The sequence below is a fragment of the Chinchilla lanigera genome, unplaced genomic scaffold (assembly GCF_000276665.1).
Source record: "Chinchilla lanigera isolate Chin_1 unplaced genomic scaffold, ChiLan1.0 scaffold00034, whole genome shotgun sequence".
NCBI lineage: Eukaryota > Metazoa > Chordata > Mammalia > Rodentia > Chinchillidae > Chinchilla > Chinchilla lanigera.
Window position 1 is genome coordinate 266,164 of NW_004955435.1, and position 12,476 is coordinate 278,639.

Below are 12,476 nucleotides of genomic sequence, written 5' to 3' on the forward strand. Positions count from 1 at the left end.
TAACATCTCAAGTGAGCCATCTGGAGCAAAAGCCATTTTTTGTAGCCTTTTCTCTCCAGCCTCCCATTGCACTGGGACCCCACAATCACTTAAGTGTCCTCTCCCCAACCGTCAGCATAGGCAGCAGGAATCTCAGTGCAGACCTCTCCGGAGCTCCATATGCTCCTCCACTGCAGCCTGTACTGTCAGGGGAAGAATGGCTTCCAAGGGATCTCTCCAGGTATTGTGCAAGGTCCTCCTGGTTTCTAGCTTCCGAATGGCTCTCGTGACCCTGGTCAACTAGACCTCTGAGTCTTTAGGCGTAACCTGTATTCTCATGTTCTCTGAGTCCTTGTTCAGCAGCTGCTCCTCCGCTGACTCTGGATCTTTCTGGTTCTCAATGGCAGGGGCAAGAGCAACCCCTTGTGTGGCATGTATTCCCAGGGGTTTCTCCATGTCAGAATGATTCACGCACATCCACGGGCGGGCCTCCGCAGCCAGCGCGTGGCAGGCCAATTGTGTCATTGCTTCTCTGCACCATGCTAGTTCTTGACTGCATGGCGGCAGCTGGCCTGAGGGCCGGCGCGCATTAGCACGCGCCACCGTGCGGCTTCCCGGGAGCCTGCATGGCTAGGGGCCAGCCCAAAGGCCGGCACACCCAGTTTGCCTTTTTTTCTCATTTCTGATATTTCCTGATTCTTCTACCTCATTCTTTACCTTTCTTGCTCCAAGAATTCTGTTAGCTTGACTTCTGATCCAAATAAAGTTTTTAGCTATATTTAACCAGGTAATTACTAACTTGGAATTTTTAACTGTGATAATCTTTTTAATTTCTAAAATATCTCTGTTTTGAGATTGCTTCGTTTGTAAAATAGCCTATTCTTGTTAATTAATGGACTATCACCTCCTAAAATTTCAATGATAACATAACATTTAAAAAGTTATTTTGTAAGCTGGGCATGGTGATACAGAACTGTAATCCCAGCACTTGGGAGGCTGGGGCAAGAGGACTGCAATTTTGAGACCAGCATGGAATACATAGCAAGTTCAAAACTAACCTAGATGCATGGTGAGACCTTATTGTAAAAAAAGTTACTTATGTTTTTAATTTAACTATTTTGGAAAGGCCTTTTGCTTTAAACCTGTTGATTCTCATGCCTGTTAGCATTTCATTTTCAGTTTCTAAATGAAAGTCTATTGTCATCTGATATAATGTTCTGTAACGATAAAAAGGTTCTATTTTATATTGTCCAATATAGTAGCTACTAGACACACATGGCTATTGAGCATTAGAAATGTTACCACGACTGAGAGCACAAATTTTAAGTTGCATTTATCTTTAGTAATTTAAATTGAAATATAAATGGCCACATGTGGCTGGTAGCTACTACACTGGAAAGTGGTCTAGATTGTTCAGTATTCTTGGCTCCTATGGACTTTCTCACCAAATGCACTGATCACTATTGATTTCTTCAGTTAAGATTTCCTTTTCCAGCTCTATGGAAGATACAAAAGATTGTTGGGAGGGCTATGGATGCCAAATTCCCTAAGCTGTAGTGCAGAAAAAGGCCAGTAGGTGGACCTCTCCCTTAAGAAGGGCTTGATGAGAAATGAGAAGGTATCTACTTTTGTTCACAACACCCCTCTACACCCTCAACTTCCCTACCCCGACCAAACACATACACCTTGCATCAACACCCCACTAAACCACATGCAGACTACGGCAACACAGCAGTGACATCCATAAAGAGCAACAGGCATGCTTGTGCTACCACCATTAATAGTGTACTCATTCATGGTGCATGCCCGTGCACCCTAGCACTGAGGAAGGCAGACGTAAAAGGATCACAAGTTTGAATACCACTTGAGCAACTCAGTGAGACTAAGTGACCTATCAAGACCCTGTCTCAATATAAAAAAGAAAAAGGGCTGGGGATATAGTTCAGTGTGAAGGCCCTGGGTTTCAATCCCCACTACAAAATGAAGAAAGGTAGGGAGAAGAAGAGAGGTAAGAAAGGAAGGAGTGGTGAAAAGAGGGGAAAGGATAAAGGATGAGGTAACAATGTACATAAGGAACAGGCCTAGATTCCTTCACCAATAAAGGAATAGTTTTTATTTTTATCTCCAAATTTTCACTAAAATGCTAAACTAGGTGAGCAACTGGGAGTTAGAGAAGCATTGCCAAAGGCAGACACAAATATTATTTGGAAAATAAGATGCAGTCATAGATAAATCAAATGATCAATAATTATAAAGATAAAAAACTACAATGAAGAGCCAATAAGCATCATGTACTTAATGCTTTGTGTATATAACTATAAATAAAGGCAGTTTTCAGGGTTTGAATTCAATAAAAAACTGCTTTCTCCAAAGAATAAAGGAAAATGTAAGAAATTAGGAAACCACTTTATAATTTGCAGATTTATTTTAAAGAAATTCATAACTTTCAACAGAAAAAATAAAAAATACTAGTGAACACTTGACTTCACAGGGCATGGTGGCGAATGTCTGTAATCCCAGCACTCGTTAGGCTGAGGCAGGAGGATTGCTGCAAGTTTGAGGCCAGCCTGGGCTAAATAGTGAGTTGAAGGCCAACCTGGACTACAGAGCAAGACCTTGTCTCAAAAACACTGAACAATAACAACAACATAAACACCTCACTGCTAATTATGGGTACAGCACTGGAACAAGATGATATTATTTCCAGAGACAAACTCAATGTATAACTTGTAACTTTTAGAAATAGAAATGATTACTTACCATGGTACTGGGGTCTCTATCAGCTCGATCTAGTTCAAAAGAATTAATTTTATCGGCACTCATTTTATCAGTGTCAGCAATGACGTAATGCCTAGGTGAGTAAGCACTGGATAGGCTCCCAAGCAGTCTCAGGATCTCTGTGGTGTGCCCACCTGGAAAAAATTCGGAAGGTCTAAGGTTAAGAAACCCACAACAGACATATCATCTGACCATGTTATAGCAATGTCATGTTTCTCGGGGTGGATGAACCACCAATACTAAAAATTTCTCAAAAGAGACAATAATATTTACAAAAGGGAGAGATCTGTAAAAGGGAAGGGGACCAAGAGATGGAGGAAAGGGGAAGGGAGGAGAGAGGAAGGGAAAGAAAAAGAATCAAGAAATAATCTATGCCCTTGTATAAATACTACTTTTATAAGAGGAAAAGATAATAAATATATAAAAATAAAACTGGAACTAGCAATAGGTACTTATACAAAGAAGAATAAGACAAAGTTTACTGGTAAGCAGGCTGGGGGCTGGGAGAGTTAGGCCAGGTTGGAGATTTACATAAAGTTTTTATAATCAAGAAACCTGGTGGGAAAAGGGCAATATAGCTACATATATAAAGATAAAGAGGACACAAGACAGCAGATAAAACTAAAATACGGGGACAAGAAAATGGCAATGAAAAATCAGTGCTGTAAAACTAGGGAAGATCAATGGTAAAGGCTGAGATGACTTAAAAGGCAAAGACAACAGAAGCAGGGCGGCCATGGGGCAAGGTAGGAATGAGAAGGCAAGAACTGAGACATGTTCATGGGGAGATAAGAATACTGGGAAGAAGTTGAAGGTAAAACAAGGCTAGGCAAGTAGGAGACAGTCACTGGAGGCTTCTGTTCTGTAATAACACAAGGAAGACATGAGCAGCGGAGCTTGGGTCTTCCTGAGGAAGACTCTGCTGTCCACCGTGACCTCTGCTCCTCACAGAGGTCTCAGCACACCACGGGTCCTCAAATACTTACCACCTCCACACACAGTCTAAAATCACATAATCTCTAAAAATTTAATATTTTAATTTCAAAGACATCAACTACAGATATCCCTTCAGCATTGGTGAGGAACTGGCTCCAAGACACTCCACAGAAACCAAAATCTACAGATGCTCAAATCCTTTATAAGAGAAGGATGCATGTGCACATAACCTACACATTCCTCCTGTACGTTTTAAGTCATCTCTAGATTACGTACACTATTGAAGGCAATGTACGTGCTATGTAAATAGCTGTTAAATGTAGTGTTTAGGGACTAATGATAAGAAAAAAATCTGTGTACATGTTCAGTATAGATGAAATTTCTTTCAAATATTTTTGATCTGTGGTTGATAGAATCCAAGGATGCAGAGTTCTCGGATATGGTGGGAAGGTTGACTGTACACTCACGATTATTTCCTTTATGCAAGCAATAAAAATCTACCACACATTTTAATCAAACAATTAGAAGACCTTATGAAGGAGCACACGTAAATCTACTTTAGTTTCATTTCAGAATACTCTGCTTCAGCCAAACTGACACCTTCAACATTTTCTAGTCATCTTACTTGTTAACTCTTCTTGTCTTTGGTTATGTTGTCCCCTCTACCTAGAAAGCTTCCCCCATTCACCTCCTTTACCGTTCTAAGAAAGAGCTTTTAATACACCATGAACACACAGATAATCAAATTATGTGTTTCTCCTCAATGCATATTTTTTAGTATTAAGATTTTACTAGTAAAGAATTTAGTAGTAAGAAAGGAAGAATTTCTTTTATATCTATTTATATAACATCTTCTTTTTAGAAGATGCTATATAAAGAAAGAAATGTGGTATAGATTTAGTGTGAATTTCAGAAATTAGAATCATACACTAACTTTATACAGTTTTTAAGTACCAAGAGATAACTTGCCTGGGGCATGTAATTTGCACATCTGGTTTATACACATTTTAGAATTTTTATTTTTAGCCTTGAAAGTGTTGTGGTTTGCAAAGCAGTTACTTGTTTTCACAGCCAGACTAATTAAGGATAAAACCTAGTAACAAACACCTTCCACTGCAATAGAAACCTCACTGTACCTGTCTTAACAGTCTTTTTTTTTCTTTTTAAAGGAAACACTGGATATACCCACTTGTTAATCTTGTTACTGAATAAAGTCATAAAAATAATGGACTATAAATTTAGGAGGAATAAAATCATCTCAGTGCTACCTTAAAATATATCCAGTCCCTACTCACTTTTCACCACCTCCTTTACTACTGTCCTCTTCCAAGCCACTGTCACCTTCCACACAGATTATGAGCACAGCCTCCTAGTCTGTTCCACCCACCCAGTTCTCCTCTACACTATTCTCAGCAGTATCCAGTATGATCCTATTAAAGAGCTGCTCAAAATTTTCCAAGGCTTTGTGTGTCACACAGAACAAAAGGCTTTGTTTTGTAATCTGACTCTGATCTTTGTTATCTCTTAGAGCTCATCAGCTTCTTCTCGCCTTAGTCTACTCATCTCTAGCCTTCCTGCTGTTAGTTATGTTATCTTCCCAGCATGCATTCCTTAACAAGCCTTTAAAAAATGCAATCCTTCCTCCCATGTCATAGTATTTATCACTACATAATACACTATATAGTCTAGTTCTTTTGCCTTTTATATCTCTCCATTCTTAACCCACTACAAGCCAAGTACCATGACAGTAGGGGATTTTTGTTTATCCTATTACCACTGTTACCTACCTTCAGGGCCTAGAAAATAGTTAAACCCTCCTATTGTTGAAGGAATGAATTTGCTATTAAACCCAAGTCTGTCTAAGAAGACCTATTGTATATCAAAGAAAAGTAGTAATTTTAAAATATATTCTCTGAGTATAAGTAATCAAGTAGTATTTTATGGTACCTAAACATTAAATGTTGCTTTGTTTTCAGGGTAAACACTGAAAATACTTTCTCCGTCCTCCACAGTTTTGGGCATTCACTGCTGAACTATTTACTTATTTATTTATTTATTTATTTTTGGTACTGGGAATTGAACTCAGGACCTTGCGCTTGCCAGGCAAGTGCTTGTGTCGCTAAGCTATGTCCCCTGCCCCCGAACTGTCTAACTATAAGTCATTCTTTCACCTGTATCACTCTTTAAAGACTTTGGCCCCTCCCTACCTTGAATATTCTGAATGAAGGGTACCAACAGCCAGATAAATGCTCAACCTAATTTTAGTTTCTAGTCTGTTAACGAAATGAATAGCTTTAACATTCACTCATCTGTTTGTTCAAGTCAGAAACGTCATCGTTTAGCCTTTTTCTGTCTCCAATTTAGATAGTAGTGCCCTTCCTGAAGACTGCATAGCCATAGCAGAGTTGGACTTCTTATACAATAATGATAAGACTTTAGCACTTATTGTGGCAAATACCACTTTGTCTTGTCTTGTTAGTTTTTCTATATTCTCCATTTCATTTACTGATGTTTCTTTGTGTACTTTTCATACTGCCTGGTACATAGCTCTTCACAGCAAGTAATATTAGTTAGTTTTGCTATTTCCCGAGCTTAGCTTACTGCCCAGCTTCTCCTACAGCTCAAAATATGTTAAGCGAATAAAGTAATGATTTATACTTGATGAGAAGTACAGTACATTTGTTCATCCTATAAATATTATTCTACATGAATACAATCTCCTGGCATTTCTAAATACACACTGGGTGTGTATGTGTGTAGTCATGCACCACACAATGCCATTTTGGTCAGTGTAGGACATAATATATGACAGTGCTACCATGAGATTATAAAAATTGAAAACTTCTTGATGCCTAGTCACATTATGGCTGTCATAATTTAGTAACCAACGCAATACTCACATGAAAAAACCCACTGTGCTGCGCATCATATAAAAGTATAGCACATACAATTATGTACAGTATTACATCACACTTGACAGCAAATGACTATGCTACTGGCTTATGTCTTTACTGTGCACTTCATTGTTATTTTATAGTATACACCTTCTTATTTAAAAAAAAGTTTCTTGTAAAACAACATGCCTTGTATTGGTGACAACAACTTTATACATCTCACTTTTATAGTAGCTATTAATTGCATCTTTTTTTTCTTGTCCTTGATTTAATCTTGTGCTGTTTTGTTCACCGTGGGCCTGGGAGCAATGAACTAAACCATATACATATACACCAGACAGCCTCCTGCTTAGTACGCTAGATTACCTAGGACCGTGTAAAGTCACTGTGTGCGGCTCCCAAGAGGACGTAGTTCTCAGAAGTTAACCCTTTCAGCACCGTATTTCACTTCTGTCAAAATGGTTCATTTAAAATTCTAAGCGCCTTCAGGGACTGGTGGGTTTAGACTGTTTACCTGATAGCTTGTTCCTTATACCCTGCACCTTGCTGTTGTTCTCCGTCAGTAAGTAATGTCTGCACCCCCGTGGACTCTGTACATTCATAAATGTGGCACTTCACCCTGCCTCGTTCATCACGTGCCATTCGCGTTTCCTATCCTAAGTACAAAAGGCTTAGACTAACAACGCACAACAGCCAAACAGGAAACTGCGTGTTAGCATCAAAAGGCTGCAGCGTTCTCAGTTCGTGATTATTTGTTAGAGAGCTACACACTAAGAAAGGCTTAATTACACACGAACGTGGACTACTTGTCATTAACAGGCGCCTAGGCCGCCCCAGCAACGCACAGAAACTACAAATCTCAGCATGCAACGCTCCAAAAAGCGCTAAGGAGACCAGAAAGGGCGTCGCGGTGTACTCTGGGGGTTGTAGTCCCCGACCCAAACTACAGGCACCGCCCTGGTACTTACCGGACCCAGCCACTACCAAAAGACTGAGAGACTCCCGGGGCGTAACATCCTGGGACCGACACACGATCCATAGTCTCAAGACTAGGACGACAGCCACCGCTCCCGCAGCTACAACTGGAATAAGGACACACGCCATGTAAAAGGATGGCGCATGCGCACTATTCCGGGCCTGCCGGGCGCAATTAACATGTACGGGTGCAGAGAAGACCCAAATATGCAGTAACGCGTCTCTTGGTGGGCGGGGCTTTTAGAACTGGGTGAGGTTAAGGACGGCGGACGCAGCTGGGCGTCTGTTGCCTTGCTGCCGCCCAACATGAAATGAAATTTGGGGAACTGTAAACGCTGGATAAGTTTGACTTCCTCTGGTGACGCGTTCAGACCACCTGTGTTCCCGAAAAGCCCCGCAGCTCCCAAATTAGGAGGTATTCCAGCCCTACCTGTCAAGTGGCCCGAGGCCAAGGCAAACATCGCTGGTTTCCTTCTGCTCCCTCCCTCCTCCTCTCCCTTCTCTCTCCTTCCTTCTCTCCCTCTCCCTACCCACCCTCCTCTCTCGTTCCCTGCCCCTGTCCTGTAGAGACATTACTGAGTGTGAAATTGATTTTAGGGCCCTTCTATAAACCTGCTTTTCCCCATTATTCATGTTCTCACTGACCTCACTGAGTGTGACCAGAGTAGTTGAGTGTGATCGGAGTAGTTGAGTGTGACCAGAGTAGTTGAGTGTGATCAGAGTTTCCAGTTTGTGCTCATGCCCTCAGCCAAAATAATTATCTGCCAGCACCTCTCTGATACGTTTTACATATTTTTATGTGTACTTCATCAACATTACAGCAACGTGAAGAAAAAAGAGAAGCCCCTATATCCCAAATAAACTTGCCTTTGAACCCGCATAAATTTATAGGTTAGATAGGACAAGTACACAGGTACGTGCACATGTCCAGAAAGGTGCAACACCTTGCTCACGTAGAATAATGTCAGATCTACATGAGAGATCAGAAATCCTAACACCTGCAGCATAGGAATAGTGTGTCGGGCATTCCTTTGCTAAATTCAGTCTTGCCTGATGGACACATTCACCAGGATCCTAGAATGCGGTATTCAAAGTCTTGACTTCCAGAGTCCTCCAGAGAGCTACTAAATCAGAATATCAGAAGAGGTGCCTGGATCTGCTGATTAAACCAGTTAGTCAGTTCTTGAATCAGTAGGCAAGTTTGGGAGGCTTTGTGGGTATATCCTTCTCTGCCTCACGGATGTCCAGACACTTTTCATATGTGCTCAAACCTTGTTAACCTGAAATCCGGGCAATAAAGTCATGAAGATGATATTAGTACAAGGGCTGGGGATTTAGCTCAGCGGCAAAAGTGCCTCCCTGGCAAGCGCAAGGGTCGTGAGTTCGGTTCCTGGTACTGGAGAAACACCAAAAAAAAAAAAAAAAATGATATTAGTACAGTTTTTATAAACAAAACCCCATAAAAGTTAAATATTTTGCAGAAGTTTACTTAGTTGACAAATAATAGAGAAAGTATATATTGTGGACTTAGAAATCAGTGTTTCTCAAATTTTTATGAGATCAAAATCCCCTGGACTTACAAATGCATAGTTAGAAGTCCAGAGGTAGGCCTATGGTATAGGATGAAAAATAGCTGAAGAATGTTGCAGATAGTGTATTTTCTTTTATCTGCTGTCTTGGTATACCAAAAAATGACTCCAGCCTTAGGTTCTGTCCCCTAATTAAATGCTGTTAGTTGTCCCAGAAATTGCATCCACAGCAAGCAATCTCCAGAGCTACAAAGAAAGTTATTTTTGTCACTGAGATTTTCTCTTTTTTAGGGACAAGGAAACCTCTGCCAGAATCCCTCACAGCTGACTTTCTTTTACTGCTTTAGGATGTCTTTACATCACTTACCCATGCGTAAAAGGAAAGAGACCTCAAAACATGGTGGTGGGAATGGAAGATAACATATGATTCTGCAGTAGTATATGATCATTGGGCAGAGGGTGGGTACTGAACAAAGGCTGTGTTCACTTAGATAGGAGAAATTTGAAGGAAGGAGGGCTATGAGAGAGGCAAACGATACCAGTAACATCTGTATTACTATGAAGGTGACGGATGACGTGTCTTTGTAAACTAATACTTAGAATGTAGATATTAGACATATAATAATTCTTTGAATGTAGGCTCCAACTTCTACAGTAAGTTAGACAATACAGTATACCCTTCTACCTCACATTATCCCATCTCCTAACTACTGTAATTAACTTTTATCTCTAGGAAAAAATCAGTTCGGCTACACTTGGCCTACAGCTGGAATGAATGGGGCAGTTGAACATTTAGGAAGTTAGTACAGAGACTCAAAGACAGTGAAGTAGCAGGCATTGTTTAGAGTTATTGGTTGAGTTATTCTGAATGAGTGAGAGGGGTAAAACTCAGTTTTCATGTCAAGGAAATTGCCTGCAGATTTGAGATAGGTAGCCAGCAAGAACAGGAAAAAGTTAAAAATCCATGAAGAAAAGGGTCTACTGGGTGGGCTGAGTACTGAGCTGTGACAGAATGTGTACATAACCAAGAAGTCAGGGAGTTGTAATGGTAAGTGGGAGCCACTCATGATGCTGAAGTCACTGAGTAGTGATAGAGAGGAAGATACGCAGCTAGAACTGAGCCAAGAAAAGCATTGAATATGAGCTGGAAATCTACTTGTTCTGCAGATCTATTCTCCATACCTCTCTACTTCACGCAGTGCCATGTTAGCTGAAATCAATCAGTTTCAACTAAATCAGTAGGTTTCCTTGCCCTCTGATTTTGATTGGGTTTGGTTAAGGGGGATCTTAGCAGAAAATCAGATGGAGAAGGTTGTGTCCCTGAACTGAAGGTCTCTGCTCTTTTTATGACTGTCTCTCTACATAAGCTCTCTATCCTAGGTCACAGCGCTGGCTTCTTCTATTCCTTCTAGCCTGTGGGTGGTACCATCTCCACTGTTACTAGCTCTGGGTTACTGCCCTCACTGTCCCTTCCTCTACTCCATTCAAACCTTTGTAAATAATCACTACATTTAATCATCTCTAAATTAACCTAATGCAAGTGTACCCTTCTGAGGACACTGAATGATACATGACAGAACTTCACAGGAAGTCCAGATTTTGAAAGGAGGAGGAGAAATGTGAAAGCAGCAACAGAGGGCAAGATGGATGCCCTCCCACTTCCTGTGGGACTGTGGGAAACAAACGGCCTCTACTCGAGAGATATACTGGAGAAGTGTGGGAGAGCTAGGCTTCAGCTTAAGCAGAAAAGTAGAAGTAGAGAAGACAGTCACAGAGAGTTAGGGAACATTTGTAGCTTGCAGGCCAGGAGATGCAGAGGATGCAGGGAAAGTGTTTAGAAGGAGATGAGGACTGGAGGTTGAGTCAGATTGGAGGATTTAGGGCAACTGTTGAGATAAGAATCAGGATGAGGAATCCAATTTTCCCAACATCATTTATTCAAGAGACCATCTTTTCCTCATGTATATTTTTGGTGCCCTTGTCAAAAATATTCATTGTGATTTATTTCCTTTTTTATTGGATTCAACATGCAAAGGAATAAAATTGCATCCCTATCCTATGCCTGTGACAAAAATTAACTACAATGGGCTAAATACTGACAAGACAAAATCTTTAGGGAAAAAAAAGCATAAGGAAAAAGCTTTGACAATGTCTTTTGGTGTATGAAACCAAAAGCACAGTAATAAAAGCAAAAATTTTTTGTTGCATAGTAACAAAAAATACATCAATGGAACTACATCAAACTAAAAAGTTTCTGCATATAAAAGGAAATAACATAGTGAAAAGTCAGCCTACAGAAAGAGAGAAAACATTTGCAAACCATGTATCTGATAAGGTGTTAATATCCAAAGTAGAGAAGGAACTCATACATCTCAATAATACATTTCAATTAAAAATGGGTAAAGGATCTAAAAAGACCTTTTCCCAAAAAAGACATGAAAATGGCCAACAGATACATGAAAATATGCCCAACACAGCTAATAATCAGGATAATATAGATCAAAATCACAGTACGATATTACTTCACTTCAGTATAAATAATTTATCAAAATAACAAAAGATAACCAGTATGGCCGATGACATGGAGAAAAGGTAATATTTGTGTTCTGCTGATGGGAATGTAAATTGGTAAAACAATATGAATTTTCCTTTTAAAAATTAAGAGTAGAACTCTTATACGAACCTGTAATCCCACTTCTGAGCACATAGCCAAAGGAAAGAATATCAGTTTTTTCAAGGAAATATCTGCACTCTTCTACATTATTCTCCAAAAGCAAGACGTGGAAAGAACTCAGGTACCTGTTGATAGGTGAACTGTGGTGTGTAACGCACACAGACACACAGACACACAGACACACACACTGGAATATCATCCATAAAAAGGAAGGGATCTGTCGTTTGTGGATGAATCTAGAGGACAATATGCTAAATAAAATAATCCAGGCACACAGAAAGACAAAAGCTGCATGTCCTCACTTATGTGTGGAATCTACACAGTGATACTCATAGAATTAGGGATTAGAATGGTGGTAACCAGAGACTGGGGGATGAACGGAGGAGGCGATATTGATCAAGCAGTACAAATCTTGAATGATGAATAAGTTCTAGACATCTAAGTACTGTGTGGTGTATCAAAATGCTATACTTGGTACACTTGAAATTTGTTAGGCTAGTAGATCTTAAATGCTATCATAAAAAGACAACTATGTGAGGTAATGGTTTTGTGATAATTATTTCACAATACAAGCATGTATCAAAACCCCACATTGTACACGGTAATTATATTCAACTTTTATTTGTCAGTTTAGTTGCTATAGCCTTTTAAAATAAATGGCTTTTAAGAATTAAAAAAAAAGAATCAGGATGATGATGGGTGATCTGGGAG

The 12,476-nt window shown here is 40.0% G+C and overlaps 1 protein-coding gene across 5 annotated transcripts in view; it reads right to left on the reverse strand.

The window, feature by feature from the left end:
• Positions 1-7,761, reverse strand: part of Alg14 (ALG14, UDP-N-acetylglucosaminyltransferase subunit) — a 111,355-nt gene extending 103,594 nt beyond the window's left edge. For 2 of the 5 annotated variants that reach the window (XM_013516478.1, XM_013516481.1), the window contains exons 1-2: positions 7,556-7,761; positions 2,740-2,891 (exon numbers count right to left, since the gene is read on the reverse strand). In XM_013516478.1, the coding sequence (XP_013371932.1) occupies positions 2,740-2,891; positions 7,556-7,691 (288 nt within the window). In that variant the 5' untranslated portion in view covers positions 7,692-7,761. The remainder of the gene's footprint in view (positions 1-2,739; positions 2,892-7,555) is intronic. The other 3 variants (XM_013516477.1, XM_013516479.1, XM_013516480.1) reach the window with 3 other exon arrangements.
• Between the last annotated feature and the right edge of the window lie 4,715 nt (positions 7,762-12,476).